Source organism: Lepus europaeus, chromosome 3 (genome assembly GCF_033115175.1).
Source record: "Lepus europaeus isolate LE1 chromosome 3, mLepTim1.pri, whole genome shotgun sequence".
Taxonomy (NCBI): Eukaryota; Metazoa; Chordata; class Mammalia; order Lagomorpha; family Leporidae; genus Lepus; species Lepus europaeus.
The window spans coordinates 106,828,883-106,846,522 of NC_084829.1; the positions used below are offsets into that span (position 1 = coordinate 106,828,883).

A 17,640-nucleotide genomic window follows, 5' to 3' on the forward strand; every position below is an offset into this window, starting at 1 on the left:
CCTTCCCGCGCCGGGGCCCTAACCCTGTCTTTGTCCTCGGCAGGATGTCGTCGTCCGCGTCGTCTTCATCCTGGGCAACCTGACAGCCAAGAGCAACCAGGCCCGCGAGCAGCTGTGCCGGGAGCGCGGGAGCGTGCGAAGCCTGCTGGCGCTCTTCCGCGCCTTCCAGCGCCTCGACGTGCGGGCCTCCCCGGCGCGGGCGCACGGCGCCGCCCTGCCCAGGCCGCCGTCCGAGGCCGAGGCCGTGCTCGTCAAGCTGACCCGCGTGCTGGCCAACCTGGCCATCCACCCGCGCGTGGGCCCCGCGCTGGCCGCCGACCCGCGTCTCGTGAGCCTGCTCCTGAGCACGCTGGGTGAGAGCCCCCGCCGCGGCTCCGGGCCCCAGCGCGGAAGCTGTGCTTCTGTTCAGATGGCCTTGAACGTCATCCAGATTTTTTTTTTTTTTTTTTTAAGGAAAACACAGTAAGGTCTTGCATTACTAAAACCCGGTGAATTTTGCGGTTAGTAAATTATATCACATCTTAGAACAGTTCTATCCACCTAGTGGGCAAAAATCGGTCAGGCTAATCACAGAGAGTTTAAAATGCCATATCTTCCCTGGGACAATCCCCGTGGCTAAAGCTATTCTCAGCGTTCATCTTCAGCTTCCTAGAATATCCGTGATTTTTTCCCCAGTCACCCAGGTCCCCTCTTCCCCCCTGTTATTGGCAGCGCCAGCAAAACGCGATAGGTTAGGCGGCTGACACGACAGATAGAGTTCTCACACCTGTGAGCTGTGGAAGCTGGGGAGGTGCAGGTGCCAGGCAGTCCGTTCCCTGACGAAGGCTCCTCCTGGCATGGGGATGGCTACGGACTGGCTGTGTGCTCGCCTGGCCTTTCCGAGATGAGAGCGCACGGTGGCCGCTAGGTGTCTCTCTCTCTCCCTCGTCCGGTCCGACTGGGACCCCCCTACCTGGGGGCCCCACTGAACCTCACACAGCTCCGAGAAGCCCCAGGTCCATACACAGCCATACTGTGGTGAGGCCCCAGCACAGGGGCGTGAGGAGATACCCATTCGGCCCATCGTACCCCATTCTCCCTTCACGCAGGCATGTGGGCAGACTCACCGCCATCCGGGCCGTCAGCTGGCAAAGAACTAACCGGACACGGTTAAGATTCCGTTGTTCAAGTGTATTGCCAAACAAGAATGATGTTTTCTCATCATCCGTGAGCTTTCCCTGGCTGCTAGTCAACTGAGGAGCCCTGTGTTGGGTCCTCACTGCGGGGTCGGCCCTGTGGGTGTGCTGTAGGTCTGTTTGAGTCTGCTCAGGCTCCCCTCGCAAAATATCACAACCCGGGTGTTCAGGCAGCAGAAACGTGTTCTCCCAAGGTTCTGCAGACTGCAAGTCCCAGGTCAGGGTGCCAGCAGGGGCACTGCTGAGGGCTCCTCTCTTCCTGGCCTACAGACGGCTGCCTTCTCACTGAGCCCTCACCCGGTCACCTGGTGAGGAGAGTACGCCTTAGTGGCTCCTCCTTGTCTTCTTTCCTTTTTTTTTTTTTTTTTTTTAATATTTACTTATTTATTTATTTGAAAGTCAGAGTTACAGATAGAATGAGAGAGAAAGATCTTCCATTCTGTTGGCTCACTCCCTAGATGACCACAGTGGCCAGGGCCGGGCAAGGCAGAAGCCAGGAGCCGGGAGCTTCATCTGGGTCTTCCATGTGGGTGGCAGGGACCAAAGCGCTTGGGCCATCCTCCTCTGCTTTTCCCAGGCGAATTAGCAGGGAGCTGGAACAGAACTGGAACAGCCAGGACGTGAACCGGCTGGCATCGCAGGTAGTGGTTTTACCCACTGCACCACAAGGCCAGCCATTCTTCCTTTTTTTTTTTTTTTTTAAAGATTTATTTATTTATTTGAAAGAGTTACAGAGAGAGGTAGAGCTAGAGAGAGAGAGAGGTCTTCCATCCACTGGTTCACTCCCCAAATGACCACAACGACCAGAGCTAAGCTGATCCAAAGCCAGGAGCAAGAAGCTTCCTCCAGGTCTCCCACGCAGGTGCAGGGGCCCAAGGACTTGGGCCATCTTCTACTGCCTTCCCAAGCTAAAGCAAAGAGTTGGATCGGAAGTGGAACAGCCAGGACTAGAACCGGCGCCCATAAGGGATGCCGGCGCTGCAGGCCGCAGCTTTAACCCACAACACCACAGCGCCGGCCCCTTCCTTTTCTTGTAAGGACACCAGCTTGGTGGGATCGGGTCCCCATCCTTATGACCTCATTTAAGCTTTGTCACCTCCTCACGGGACCTATTTCCAAATAAAGCCACAGTCGGGGTTTGGGTTGGGGCTTTCAGGTAGGAATTGGTCAGCCCACTACAAGGTAGTAGAAACGTGGGCTGCTGTCTGCTTCGAGGAACTCAGTGTCTATAGCGCAGCAAAGTCAGGTGCACAGACAGGATCCATACAGATCACAAAAAGGTGCCAGAAGGAATGTGTACCAGGGCATGAGGCGAGAGCTTGGAGGTGCAGAGCCCAGCTGTGGCTGTGTGATGCGTGGGTGACAACGCCCTACTCCCCACAGGGCATTAGGGTTTGGAAAGCACTTTGGTATCTGGTCTCTCCGAACAGTGTGAGGGTAGGGTTTTGCCCTTTCATCATTTTATAGATGGCGTATAGTGACCTTACAGGTAACAGAGTTGGTAAATGTTAGAGTCACCCAGTCCCAAGCCTGTGTCCTCTGTCCAACATGTCACCTGTCCCAACAAAAGATTCTCACGTGGAGATCTGCCCCCATGACTTACCACTTAATAGCTTGAAAATCTACGTGTGTGGCCTTGAACCCTCTCCTGAGCAGCTGGCTGCACGTGAAAGCTTCCGTGAGAAGGTGCATCTGGCTCTTGCAGAAATGCCATCTCGGGAACCCCCTCCAGTGTCAGCTTTTGGCTGTAACGCTTCCCTATCTGCTGACGCAACTTCCGGGCAGCGCTTCTCCACCTGCCTGCAGAGAGGGCCCAGGGCTGCTTCGGTCCATCCACGGCACACAGTGAGACGCCTCTGCAGTTAGAGTCTTAACGACCTGCCCCTGGTGAGTCTGTTGTCCATTACATGTCGGGCCCTAGCGCTTCAGGGGGCTACTGGCAGCCTCTCTGGCTCCTGAGGAGTGGTCGGAAGCTGAAACCCACTGGGCGAGTTCTCATCTCCTGCAGGCTCAGTGCCTTACGTGGCTACAGCTACCAGGCGGGCTTGAACACCAGAGCTCAACACTGGATCAGGGCACGTGATCCTGAGCAGCCAAGTTAAGTAGTGTTGATGCATGCCTTATCTCCCCACAGATGGTGATATTCATGTCAAAATGCAGGAATTCGGCCGGCGCCGTGGCTCAACAGGCTAATCCTCCGCCTTGCGGCGCCGGCACACCGGGTTCTAGTCCCGGTTGGGGCACCGATCCTGTCCCGGTTGCCCCTCTTCCAGGCCAGCTCTCTGCTGTGGCTAGGGAGTGCAGTGGAGGATGGCCCAAGTCCTTGGGTCCTGCACCCCATGGGAGACCAGGATAAGCACCTGGCTCCTGCCATCGGAACAGCGCGGTGCGCCGGCCGCAGCGCGCTACCGCGGCGGCCATTGGAGGGTGAACCAACGGCAAAAGGAAGACCTTTCTCTCTGTCTCTCTCTCTCACTGTCCCTCTGCCTGTCAAAAAAAAAAAAAAAAATGCAGGAATTCCTGGTCTTACACATTTTATGAGCTTGGCAATTATATCTCTAGGGGCCAGCAACATGGCACAGCAGGTTAAGACACCACTTAGAATGCCAATATCCCATAGGAGTGCCGGCTTGAGTCCCTGTTGCTCCTCTTCTGATCCAGCTCCTTGCTAGTGCACCTAGGAAAGCAGCAGAGGATGGTCCAAGTACTTGGGCCCCTGTCACCCATTTGAGAGACCAGGATGGAGTTTCTGGCTCCTGGCTTCGGCCTGGCCCAGCCCCAGTCCCAGTCCCAGCTGTCGTGGGCATTTGGGGAGTGAACCAGCACATAGAAGATCATTCTCTCTCTCTCTCTCCCTCCTGCTCTCTCAGTGTGACTCAACTCTTTCAAATAAATAAATAATCTTTGAAAAAAGAAATTATATTTCTATCTATCAACTTATTTGCTGACATTCTAACTCACAATGTGATTAGAGAGAAAGGTATTTGGAGGAGCAGTGCTGTGGCGTCCCATATGGGTGCCGGTTTGAGTCCCAGCTGCTCCACTTCCAATCCAGCTCCCTGCTAATGGCCTGGGGAAGCAGTAGAAGATGACCTAAGTCTTTGGGCCCCTGCATCCACATGGGAGACCTGGAAGAAACTCCTGGCTCTTGGTTTCTGATCAGCCTAGCTCTGGCTGTTGTGGCCATTTAGGGAGTGAACCAACAGATGAAAGTTCTCTCTGTCTCTCCATCTCTCTGTCTTTAACTCTGCCTCTCAAATAAATAAATCTTTTTTAAAAAGGATTTGGCCCTTGGAAGATAGGTGTAGATGAGGCCATGGGGTAGGCTCCCAGGCATGGGATTCATGTACTTATGACATACAGCAGAGTTCTCCGTCTCTGTGCCCTGTGAGGACTCGGGAAGAAGTGACTTTCTGTGAGTTAAAAGGCGAGCCCTCACCAGAACCTGCCATGCTGGCACCCTGATCTTGGACATCAGCCTCCAGAGTGTGAGAGAAGAAGTTGCGGTTGGTTCAGGCCACCTGGTTGGTGTCATTTTGATGTGGTACTTCGCGATGACTGAGACAGGTGCACTTCGGAGAACTGATTACTAGGGGTTTAAATGCTTGCAGGTGCACTTAAAGCAGTATTCATTATAAAGTTGTGGAGGTCAGATGCAGGCAAAGTGCTTGCCGCTGCTGTGTGTGCTAGCTGCCTAGTAGCCAGGAGTGCTTACCCCAGATGTCAGATGCCATGCCTACCATCCAAACCTGCGCTCCTGCTTCTGGGGACACCTCAGAGGCTCCCACATCATCTGGGTGAACTAATGAATCCCCCTACCAAGGCAAAAGGAGAAACAGGTCCCCAGACATGCCCAAGGTTGAGCGTCATCGAGCTGGGCATGGAGGCGGGGTCGGGGCGGGGGAGCTGTGGACCAGACTTGCAAGGTGCACACGAGCCACTGGCCCAGAGCTGCCATTCCGGGGAGCCCGACAGACATTTACTGAGCATCCACTGTGTGCCACAGCCCCTTCATAGCCCCTTACAAAGAACACCTTTCAGCTCCCCAGCAGTTCTCCTGCCCACGCGACAGCCAGGGGAGGCGGGGCCCAGGGAGGTGCCGCAGCTGGAGTCGGGTCACACAGCTGGTGATGCGTGGAAGCAGCAGGCTTCTGGCCAAAGCAAGCAGGGACACTTTTTGCGGGGGACTGGGGGGGAGATGTCCTGCATCCCTTTTTAAACATTTTGTCCCTCAGAACCAACAGAGATCCTTTCGTAGGTCTCCCCTAGATGCCTCGGACCACCAGGATGCGTCCTTGCTGGGGAATGCATTCTGAAATCCAAGATGAGCTCAGTTCTTCATGCCCTCCGCATAAGCAGGCTGAAGAACCAGGACACATCTCCTGCAGCGTGACAAATGACAGAGCCCACTAGCCTCGTAAGGAGACTGTTCTCTTCAGTGAAGAGGAAGAGGTGGCCAATGGGCCAGCGCAGTCCTCTCTCTCAGCCCCAAGTCCTCTCTTGTTCCCTGAAGAGCTTTGCTTTCATACTGGAAGTGAGAGGCACTCCCTGTCCAACGAGATGCAGTGGGTGAGGCACAGCTGCAGATGTGCACACCTAGGTGGCCTCCCTCCCAGGCTTGGGTGCAGCTTCCCGGGGGCAGGTGATGGGCAGGTGCAGGAGGAGTGAGGGCCCCAAGCCTCGGGCAGACCCATGCAGTGGGGAGGTGAAAGGCAGAGCTCATTTGAGTTGCTGTGATGGGTTTAGTTCCCAGGCTCGGACTCTTCCTCTGATGGCCAGGCCCTTGCACCCACTGCCTGCCCCTCCTCTCCCAGGGCTGCCTCAGAGGCACCTCCAGGTCTCTAAGCTGACCTGCGACTCCCCCCAGCTCGGCCCTCTTCCAGAGCCCTTAATTCAGAGAATGCGGTTGCCCTCCAGGTAATTACGTCAGCCCCAAACCAGGGTCATCAGGGTGAGTCGTCTCCTGCACACCCCGACTGCAGCCTGTCCCTCGGCTCCATCTGTGTCGTCTGCCACACCTGTGCCGCGTCGACACGTGGCACACTGCAGTAGGCTCCAGCTGGCATCCCTGCACCTGCCCCTCTCTGGGCTGTGGCCAGAGCCATTGAGAAGCAAGCCTGATTAGGTGGGAGGCAGGCACATGATCGCTAAGCGCCTTTTGTGCCAAGTGAAAACGTTCGCCCATTCCTTTGTCCGTCCCCGCCCTCAGCAACCATTCGCTGAGTCCGCACTAAGTGCCAGCCAGTGAGGGGAAAGAGTAACAGGTGTAGTTTTACATAAGGTGGCTGAGGAAAATACGTGCTTTATAGGCAGTGCTTGAAGCATGTGAGGAGTGAGCCGGGTGGATGCCTGGAAGAAGAGCACCTGGGGTAGCACTGCAGAGGTTCTCGGGCAGGGTCCTGCCAGTGCACTCCAAAAAGCAAGGAGACTGATGCGGTTGGCACAGGGGCCTGGAGGCTGGAGTAGCCAGGGAGGCCAGGGAGGCAGGGGCTGGGGCAGTCCAGCCAGGGCCTGTGGGCCAAGCGAGGTAGGGCCATTGGTAGGCTGTGAGAGATGAGTGATTTTATCTGACTTGCTCTTAAAGCATCACCATGTAAAGAATAAGCTTACAGAGGTGAAAATGGAAGAAGAGAGCCCATTAGGAGTAGAGAGATGGGCCAGGCAGGTCATAGAGGAGGTGAGAAAGGATCAGATTCTGGGCATCAGAAAGGTGGAGTAGATGGTATGAATGGACCATGACCCAGGGATCCTTCCTTGGGAGGTGGGGAGTGCAGATGCCCCAGTGCAGCCCAGGGCCCGAGGCAGGGTGAGTTGATGGGATCAGAGATGGCTCAGTGTACCGAGGCGTCAGCTCCCTAGCTTTACTTTGGTCACAGAGCCTGGCCCAGCCTGGCTTTCCCAGCCCTCCTGGCTGCAGGGATTAAGCTCAGAGCATCCTGGCCTAGAGTGAGCCCTTGCGTTTGGTGCCCGTGGCTGCAGAAGAATGGTGCCTCCAGCGGCCTGGCACAGATCCACTGGGACAGAGGCGTCCTGTGGTGGTATCCCGGGTTTTGCCCTCCCTTATCCTCCCTTTGTTTCAGAATACAAGTCACTTGAGGATTGTGAGGAGCTGGTGATCAATACCACGGCAACGATCAACAACTTGTCTTTCTACCAAGTGAAGAATTCCGTAATCCAGGACAAAAAACTCCATATTGCTGAATGTAAGGCTCACCCTTGGGTTTGGATAAGTGAGCGTCTGTTTAAAGTTGTGTCTTTATTATAGAAGCACAGAACTGGAGGCATTCATATTTTTTCTGACTTCTGATACCATTATCTTAGAGCCTGGTATGGATATGGAGAAATGAAAATATGGGTGGGGGGGGGAGGAATTCATTTTTTAGTTCTTACAGAAGTCTCTTACAGTTTGTACTTTATTATCATTTTAATTTTATTAGCATTTTATCAGTGTTTAGTATGATATTGGTTTCCATTAGCCTCTTAATTAGAACAAAAAGTCACTGATTTGATTTCTCTGCCCACCAAATCCAGTGCTCTTAAAGCTTCTTGTGAGTAAGAACATGGATGGGATCCTGGAGGCTGTGCGTGTTTTTGGGAATCTCTCCCAGGACCATGAAATCTGTGATTTCATCGTGCAGCACAATGGTGAGTTAAGGCCACTTGAGTTCGTAAACACACACTTCCTACTGCTAACCAGCTGCTAAGTGGCTTTGGAGCTTGGGTCATTGCAACGTGATGCTTGTCTCTGCTTTGAGATGTGCAGGACTTTTAACTCCGATCCCAGCCCGGGACAGTGTCCACGATGGAGTCCCAGGCGGTGTCCCCCTCTTCCTTGCGAATGGCCTTCCGGATTCTAGGATGATGGTGGTGACAATGATGGTGACGACCCAGACGCGTGTGTGTGTTTCCTAGAAGACATCCCCACTCAGCATCTCTGCCATTGGGAATGGGCGCAGGAGACGTTCTCCTTCAAGCACCAGAATGTCCTTTACATTTGCTTGTGGTGGCAAAATGTGGAGCCAACCGCAGTGTCCAACAGGCGAGAGGGTGAAGGCGTTGTGATATCCGTGCAGCCATTCAGATAAGTGAGGCAGGCATTCCTGTGTCAACAGGCATCCACCTCAGACACATAACGTGGAAGCAAAGAAGCTGACGGCAGCAGGATCACAGTCATGCCGTTCACGTGGCATGGAAAACCACCTTGGGCATTGATGTGCTCGTGTGTGTATTCATGCAGTAATAGTATAAAGCATAAACGCTACTTGGAAGACAGAAGCCTCACATTTAAGACAAGAGTTGACGTTTGGAGTCGAAGGCATAAATTTGGATCTGTAATATTTTATTTGTTTTTAATTGAAAAATAAGAATTGTATGTATTTGTCATGTACCACGTATTATTTCATCCATAATGGCTTTTTAAAATATGTGAGTTTTTAAAAAAAATTTTATTTATTTATCTGAGAAGTAGAGTTACAAACAAAGACAGAGAGAGGGAGAGAGGTCTTGCATCCACTGGTTCACTCCCCAAATGATCACAACAGCCAGAGCTGGGCCGATCCAAAGCCAGGAACCAGGAGTTTCTTCTGGGTCTCCCATGCAGGTGCAGCGGCCTAAGGACTTGAGTCATCTTTCACTGCTTTCCCAGGCCATCAGTAGGGAGCTGGATTGGAAATGGAGCAGCTGGGGCCCATATGGGATGCCGGTACCGCAGGCAGAGGCTTAACCTCTTATACCACAGCTCCGGCCCCATGTTTTATTTCTTAAACTTCAATGAGCAGGTACCCAGGTGTTTTTACTAACTCTACACTTTGTCTCAAATATTACATGTGGAAACAATAACTTTTTTAAAAAGATTTATTTATTTGAAAGGCAGAGTTAGAGAGAGAGCAAGAGAATGAGAGAGGGCTTTCCCATCTACTGGTTCTCTCCCCAAATGGCTAGGCTGAAACCAGGAGCCTGGAACTCTATCTGGGTCTCCCCGATGGGTGCAGGGGCCCAAGCACTTGGGCCATCTTCTGCTGCTTCCCCAGGTGCATTGGCAGGGAGCTGGATCAGAAGTGGAGCAGCCAAGACTCAAACTGGCACCCATGTGGGATGTCAGTGTTGCAGGCGGTGGCTTAACCCAGTGTGCCACAACACTGGCCCCTGAAATAACAATTTTTAAAACCTAATTATCAAGAAAAAAAAAAAAAAACCTGATTATCCATGTTATTTGGAGAGTATAGATAGCAAATGCCGCCCACCCCCCTGCTGCCCAGAGATGACTCAACACCTTGGGGTGCGGCCTTGAGATTCTTTTTGTCCCCCCACAACTTATGTATGTATGGATTTGAAAGGGAGAAGGAGACAGAGGGACAGAGATTCTCCTCTGCCAGCCTATTCAAATGGATACAACAGTGGGGTCAGGCCAAGCTGAAGTCAGAAGCTTCCTCGGGCTTCCCCGTGGGTAGCAGAGACCTAACCGCTTGGGCCATCCTCCCCTGCCTTCCCAGGCGCATTAGCAGGGAGCTGGGTCAGATACGGGCCTGGCAGCAGCGCTCTGATCTGGGCTGCGGGTGGCCACTGGGCCTCAGGGGGTTGGAGCCTTTGCCACGCTCACTGCCTGGCCCGGGCTGGAACAAGTGCTCAGAGCAGGAAGGGGCGGAGCGCACGCTTTACCCTCTCCCCTCCAAGCGCCTCCTCAGCCTCCGCCCTCGCGGTAGGAAACGAGCCAACGCATCTCCAGTACCATCCCCAGGGAGCGAGGAGGCCCCATCCGGGAGGCCCTGTCGTCCTCCTGGTCTTGGAGCCTCCTCCCCCTCCCCAGGCTGCGTGTTGGAAGGGCTCTTGCTGGAGGTTTCGAAGGTCACGGAGGACCAGACGCTAGAGCCGAATGAGTGGCAGCTGTGTTCCTCCTCCCCCACCCGCCCCGCCGCGCCCCGCCAGGCCACGCCCCGACTGCAGGGTCTCCATCACTGCCCTGGAGAGAGAGCAGCCGCCTGGGTCAGGGGCAGGCACGGGGCCAGACTCCCAGGGTGGTGGGTGCCAGGGAACCCACTGCTGGCATGGATAAAGCCTGAGGCAGAAGGGGTCAAGTCCTCCAGCAGGGGCCCCAGGTTCGCTAGCCACTCCCGGCTTCCTCTAGGCCATTTGTAGGACAAGATGCACCTGGCAGGCCTGAGCCGCCGTCAGCGCACGCGTGCTCTCTCCTCGCAGTACACAAGTTCATGATTGCTCTGCTGGACGTGAAGCATCAGGATGTCTGCTTTTCGGCCTGCGGCGTTCTCCTCAATCTCACCGTGGATAAAGACAAGCGTGGCCTCCTGAAGGAGGGAGGCGGCATTAAAAAGTAAGTATCAGGGCATGGGGACCCAGCACACCGCTTTCCAGGGGGCTCGGGCCCCTCTGGTCTTTCCTCTGGGGCAGAGGTCCTGTAATATCTGGAAGCCCCAGGCTCGTTCCATTTGACACATCGAAGAATTCGGAAGTTGGTTTTGGCCCCTTAAATTTGTATATACAAAGTTATTTTAAGTGATCCCTGAGTCACCTATATCTGAGATACCACAGAACGCCAATGAGCATCCTGCTAGAAATAGAAACATTAAGGCACATTCTAACCTTATAACTTTTTTTTTTTAAGATTTACTTATTTCAAAGTAAGAGTTATAAATAGGGAGGGAGAGACACAGAGAGTTCATCTGTTGGTTCACTCCTCAAATGGCTGCAAAGATCAGAGCTGGGCCAGGCCTAAGCCCGGAGCCAGAAGCTTCCTCCAGGTCTCCCACATGGGTGCAGGGGCCCAACCACTTGGGCCATCTTCTGCTGCTTTCCCAGGCCATAGCAGAGAGCTGGATCGGAAGTGGAGCAGCCAGGACGTGAACCGGTGTCCACATGGGATGCGGCAGGCAGCGTCTCAACTCACTTTACTCCATGACACCAGCCCTATAACCTGAAGACTTTTCAATTTGACTTTTTTTTTTTTTTTTTTTAACTCAGGTTAGTGGATTGTTTAAGAGAGTTTGGTCCTACTGATTGGCAGCTGGCCTGCTTGGTTTGCAAAACTTTATGGAACTTCAGTGAAAATATCACAAATGCTTCGTTGTGTTTTGGAGATGAAGACACCAAGACACTCTTAGACCTGTTGTCCTCGTTTTTAGGTAAGACTTCTATTAGCCTGTGAATTTTCTCGGAGTAAGAGTAAGAAAGCTGTTTTCTGTGACCTGAGTGAACCAAGATTGGGATGCGTGAGGGTGGCTGGGTTTCTGTGAGCAGCAAGAGTATGCGAAAGAGGATTGCAGTTTGGAACTTTCTGGAAGAGGCTGGATCTTATGGGAACAGAAGGACTTTTTAACTCACTGGGTACAGTAGTGTTTTTATGTTTTGTGTTTTTTTTTTTTTTTACGTTTTCTATAGACTGTGTAAATGCAAGTTCTCAGCATAAATATTTCTGTTACTTAAAAGTATATATAGACATGTTGTAATTGAGAAAATACAGCCAAGAGCTACTTGGAATGAAGTTGCACTTTCAAAGGAATGTATAGATTTTCCTTAGCGGTGGGGGAGGGTCTGCAGAGCTGGCCTGGCCGGGGTCCTTATCCTGGAAGGGGAGGAGGTTACCAGTACAAAGGAAAGAGGAGTGTCTCTTCCATGAGAAGAATATTTTTAGGACAATTTTTTTCACTCTGGCTTAAGTATGGAATCAGTGATTTGGGTCCATCTAGGAGCTATTTTCCAGAACCCTTTTCCCACCGTGGCGGAACGTGCCGTCACTGCCACCCCGGCAGTGGGTCAGTGAGGCGGGGGCGGGGGGGGGGGGCTTGGCTCAGAAAAGCTCAGGAGACTCCAGCACCAGAGGATCGCAAAGACGGGGGGCACCTTGGTCCCTGTCCTGCCCCAGGGAGCCGTGAGCCTCAGACAGGCATCCTGGGAGCAGAGTGGGGAGACCCAGCAGGCTGCTGCTCAGCCCTCACGGTGTCCTTGGCAGGTTTTTAGCCCTTGGACTTGACCTCCACACATCTGTATGCTGTCATCTCCTACACGGAGGTAATGAGTGCTCACCTGCAGGGTTGCTGGCCTGGGAAGTGAGCAGATGGGAGCCCAGAGCCTAGTCCTCTCTGCAGGGTCATTGGCTAGGTGACAGGGGGCTGTGGTTCTAGGAGGGTTGAGTAACTTGCCCAGGGTCACTCTGTAGAAAAGCCCCAAATCAGAAACCACACCCCCCCTCCCCCCATACGCACACATAGGCCTGCGTTTCTCTGTTGTTGCATCACACAGAACACTTCCAACAGGAACCAGCACGGGGCTATCAGAGGCCCAGTGCACAGGACCTGGCATCACAGACCACATCCCATGGTCAAGAGCTTCTCATCACCCTGAGGCGTGGGCCCCGTGGGCTCGGGGGTCTGCGCGCACACTCTTGTCCTTCTGATGGGGTCGGGGCTCTGTGATGGCTGGGCAGCAGCAAGCAAAGGGGACTGTGGGTGGGGCAGCTCCTTTACAGACTGAGCCATGACATCACAGGGGCTCGCAGTCAAGTGTGGGCTCGAGGGCAGCGATTGATTCAGCCTGACTCAGATGACCACTCTGTCTTGCTGATGGGGCGGGGGTCAAAAAGCAGAAAAAATGGCCCTGCACCCGGTGGGGATGCTGCCGGCCTTTCTGGGAAGTGGCTTTAACAGGACGTCGTCTCAAACATGCAGCCGTGCCACAGTCAGCGCTGGTCTGCACATTCCGAATGGTGGGCCCTGGCACCTGCTATGAACCCCTTGTGGGTGTTGGTGACTGGGGATGGGTATGTGCAAGTTGTTCTTGTTTTGAATGTAAAGAGCACCAGGGACCCGTGTGTGGTAGTAAGGTGCGTGGGGCATGGCCAGGGTACCTGCATCAGGCCCCGTGTTCCAACTGGAGGATCCCATCCCTCATCGCACCTAAGCCAGGGCACCTTTGGGCACTTCCGGAACACGTGAGCTGTGCGCCTTAGAGCAAGCAGGGCACTGGGAGCTCCTCACACAGCTGCGTGGTGCTGGGCGGCGAGTGAGGAAGCTTTATTAATGGCCCAGGACCCTGGAACTGGGAGGCTGACCGTGTTGCAACGCTCAGCGACGCATGTGTTGTTTTGAGTCTTTTACTCATGTCTAACCTTGCCCCAGATTTTCATACTGGGAGGTCTGCTGTGGACAAAGAAAGCTTAAGCACCTTTGGTCATCGAACCCAGAGTTTTGCGGCCTCTGGGTTAGGAGATCCTTGTAGTTGGTTGTGATCAGCATCTTTAAAAAGAAAGTAGCAGGGGAGGAAAATATCAGAGTGGAGTGTGTTATGTGTGGGAAGGGTAAGTATTCTATTGTGAAGGATTAGTTGTTGGTGTATGAATATCTAAATACGTATATTCCAAGTCATGATACAAAATGTATTTCTTCTTACTGTCTCGAAGTTTGAAAACCATAGACCTAAATTGTCAAGGAATCAACCCCTGCCACTCTTTGCGGTTCAACTTGTAAAATTTAATGTGCAGTGTGATATGGAACTTTTAAAAAAAATGTATTTTCTGTATGTCCTTTGAAACTTTAAACTACATTTCTCTTGCCTGGAGTCACTTGGCCACTTTCGTCCAGCCCAATTTAGAATTACTATAGCCCCAGGGTACATTAGCTTATTCTAGACTGGGCCCCAAGGAAAATAACGTAGTCGAATGTTAGATTTAAAAAAAAAAAAAAAATCCAACAGATTTTGCTAAACTCATCAAATCAGTCAAGGCCATGGACAGAGAAAGGGGTTGTGACTGCCTGGGCCGCACCGCATAGCCCTCAGCAGCTTGGGAAAGGAGGGCAAGAAACAAGAGAACTCAGATTTCAACAAGCTCCAGGCTCAGAAAGTCCAGAAAAGAGTGAACGGAAAGACAATCTGGAAATCTGAAGCCTCGCAGTCCAGGGGGCCCTTCTGGTCCGAAGTAGCCACACAGGAAGGGCTATGGAGGCGTCCAACCTGCTGTCTGCGTTCTGCTCCCGCCCAGGCGCGGGTCCTCTCGGGGTGGGGAGTGAGGCGGAGGCTTGCGGAGGCCTGGCTGCAGCAGTTTGTGGCTGCCTGGGACTTACTTATCTCAGAGCTGCATGGCTGTCCCCTCGGTTGTGAGGAAGGGAGGGGACTGACTGGATTCAGACTCCCTTATCTTATTCTGGGTGCTGACATGGAGAGCCACGCCGCCCAAGTACCCACGGAGAGGAGAGTCCTCTGCTCCCTGGCGAGGGCGTCTGCTATCAACAGAGTAATGAGGCGTTTCATAGCAGGGTTTCACTTGGCCCTGGACAAAAATGTGTGCACATTAGGTAGGGTACAACATTGGTGGTCCCTTTAGGACCTAGCAGGTTTTGAGAAGCCTGCCATAGGCCACACACCTAGGACTGGCAGGGCCAGCCTGCTGGCCGGGAGGCCAGTGCACCTTCCCGAAGGCTGTCCCACGGGGCGTGCGGCCCGATATCCACAGGTGAAACTGTGGCGGCCCTAGGCCCAGAACCCTCCTGGCCATTTCTCTTGCTACGTGGGTTGGCCATTCTTAAGGTGTTCATGGAATTCCAGGTGCCCTTGGATCAGAATCAGTGACAGTTTTGCATTTTACTTTTAGAATTTGCTTTTCTGCTTTATCCATGGGATCTTTCTTATCCTCTTAATTCAAAAGGGCAATAACTTTGTTTTTAAAAAAAATTCTGGGCCGGCGCCGTGGCTTAACAGGCTAATCCTCCGCCTTGCGGCGCTGGCACACCGGGTTCTAGTCCCGGTTGGGGTGCCGGATTCTATCCCGGTTGCCCCTCTTCCAGGCCAGCTCTCTGCCATGGCCCGGGAAGGCAGTGGAGGATGGCCCAAGTCCCTGGGCCCTGCACCCACATGGGAGACCAGGAGAAGCTCCTGGCTTCGGATCAGCACGATGCGTTGGCTGCAGTGGCCATTGGAGGGTGAACCAACGGCAAAAAGGAAGACCTTTCTCTTTCTCTCTCTCTCCCTCGCTATCCACTCTGCCTGTTAAAAAAAAAAAAAAAATTCTGGATTGAATTGAGCATTTCATTGAATGCTTTGGATGCAAACTCACATATAAAAACCTGAAAGATTATGATTTCTCCTAAGAGTCAGTGTAGGAGTGAGCTACTTTTTCACACAAACATTAGAAATGCTTATTGCTTCCATGGTTGACAAGGAGCCAGGAAGTCTTCGGGGATTCTCCCACTCCTTGGGCTTCTCCTGGTCCCCCAGTGTTGGAGGAAGTGGGATGGGGCAGTTGTCTTTTCAAAGAAATCTATCCTGATGCTGTGAAGCCAGCAGAATTGTGATTTTTTTTTTTTTATGAGTTTGAAAGTGTCAAATTCAGCTGAGCTGCTTTCCCTGAAGATTTCCTGTCTCCTTTTATATCTGCCAGCCATGGAAGTAATACCTTTTTATTTATTTTTTAAAGATGTATTTATGTATTTGAAAGGCAGAGTTAGAGAGAAGAGACAGAGACAGAGATCACCCATCCGCTGCTGATTCATTCCATCTGAAGGGGCCCGGCCTGGGCCAGACCAAAGCCAGGAGCTTCTTATGGGTCTTTCACATGGTACAGGGGCCCAAGGCATTGGGCCATCCTCCACCACTTTCCCAGGCGCATTAGCAGGGAGCTGGATGGGGAGTGGAGCAGCCGGGACTCAAACTGGCACCCATATGGGATGCTGACGCTGCAGATGGCGGCTTAACCTGCTCTGCCAAAGTGCAGGCCCTGGTAATAAGCATTTCTAATGTTCATGTAAGAAAGTAGCCTACTAATGCTTTGCTTCTAATGAGGAATTGTAATCTGACTATTGGTTGTAAACTCACATATAAAAACCTGAAGGATTCGCTGAAATAAGAGCTCAAGTCAATCTAGAATTTTTAAAAAAGTTATTACCCTTTTGAATCAAGAGGTGAAAATATATTCATTTAAAAATAACTGTAAAGCCCAAAGGAAAGTAAAGCAGTTCTCCTGACAAACACAACACAACAGAAAGCACCTTTTAACCCACAGGTCTGGTCTTGGGTCTTGTTGGTGCTTAGAGTGGCCCAGGATGAGTTTCCCTCCTGTCATCAAAACTTAAAGTCTCTTGCATTTCCAAATAATTGCTGCAATTTAAATTTTTCTGATACAGATGAAGAATTAGCGCTGGATGGCAGTTTTGACCAAGACCTAAAAAACTATCACAAACTCCACTGGGAAACAGAGTTCAAACCTGTGGCACAGCAGCTTCTGAACCGCATTCAGAGGCACCACACCTTCCTGGAGCCCCTGCCCATGCCTTCCTGCTAATCCACCCAGACTCGCCATGGGAGCAGCAAAGCAGGTCTCCCCCTCGTTCCCACGAAGCAGTCACAGACGTGAACATTGTCGTCCACATTCACAAACATGGAGAGTTTTTCAAGCGCTGACGTTAGTAGGCTAAGTGTTGTGAAATAACACAGCTCTTGTCTCTTGTTGGGTATTATGGAGAAATGAACACACATGTTATGTTTTCTGCTATGAGAAGTATGAGATGATAATATATGCATGTTTAAGTCAGAGACTTTTTCCTCGATTCCCTGTGAAATAATTTATTTCTAGTCTTAAAAATCCTTATGTAACAACTTCGGGATCTGAGTGCCTGTTGGTGCGGTGGTTACATGGGCTGCCAGTGAAGACTGTTAGCTTTTGTGTAGAGAAAGATTGGTGATCAACATGAATGAACACAGCACCCCGTGAGCATCTGGACGGCTTCTTACTGCTTCTGAAACTACGTTTTCTGGTTAGGTAATGCTGGCCTTCAGGTTCAGAGAAGGAGTAAGCAGGGAAAGATAGAAGGATGCTTTGGACCTTCTACTTTTCATGCAATGAGTAAAACAGATAAAAAGGGGGAGGATTTTACCTCTTTGTTTTCCTTTAAAATAAAATGGACCAGACCATTCTTCTAATTCTCTGTGTCTAAAGAGATGATAGAATGTCTTAGAAAGACTGCAGGCTTCTGATGGAATCCTGGGTCTCTCCCCGGCTGGCCATGTGGGCCTGGGGCAAGTGGCTTGCTCTCTGGTAAAATGGGAATGCTACCTATTGGTCATGGCAAAGTTTAGAGCAAACCATCCAATGGGAAAATTGCCCAGCACCCTGTGTGACATGAGTGGGGACTCGTCCTGACGTAAGATGTCATTTGTCGTTGGAGACATTTGGCTGTTCAATCCGTGATTAAAGGAACAAATTGCAATTATCACTGCTATCCTACGCCAGCCAAATCAAGAAGATTTGGAAATAAAAGCAAATTTCCTCCTGTGTTTGGAGAGAAGCTGTTATTAACGGCTCATTTCAATACTGAGGCCCGTGCCATGAGGGCAGGCACTCCGGGCTGCATGGGGCTCTTGAAGCCTGTTAGAAGAAACCTGTATCCCCAGACCAAATGGACTTTCCAGGGGGTGATCTTTGTCTGGGCCTCATCCCTGGTTGGGGCTCAGCAAAATCCTCTAG

General features: G+C 51.9%; 1 protein-coding gene across 4 annotated transcripts in view; it reads left to right on the plus strand.

The window, feature by feature from the left end:
* Window positions 1-17,077, plus strand: part of ARMC2 (armadillo repeat containing 2) — a 120,651-nt gene extending 103,574 nt beyond the window's left edge. For all 4 annotated transcript variants that reach the window (XM_062186584.1, XM_062186587.1, XM_062186586.1 and 1 more), the window contains 6 exons: window positions 44-353; window positions 7,256-7,378; window positions 7,707-7,820; window positions 10,371-10,503; window positions 11,151-11,311; window positions 16,301-17,077. In XM_062186584.1, the coding sequence (XP_062042568.1) occupies window positions 44-353; window positions 7,256-7,378; window positions 7,707-7,820; window positions 10,371-10,503; window positions 11,151-11,311; window positions 16,301-16,458 (999 nt within the window). In that variant the 3' untranslated portion in view covers window positions 16,459-17,077. The remainder of the gene's footprint in view (window positions 1-43; window positions 354-7,255; window positions 7,379-7,706; window positions 7,821-10,370; window positions 10,504-11,150; window positions 11,312-16,300) is intronic.
* Window positions 17,078-17,640: the final 563 nt, after the last annotated feature.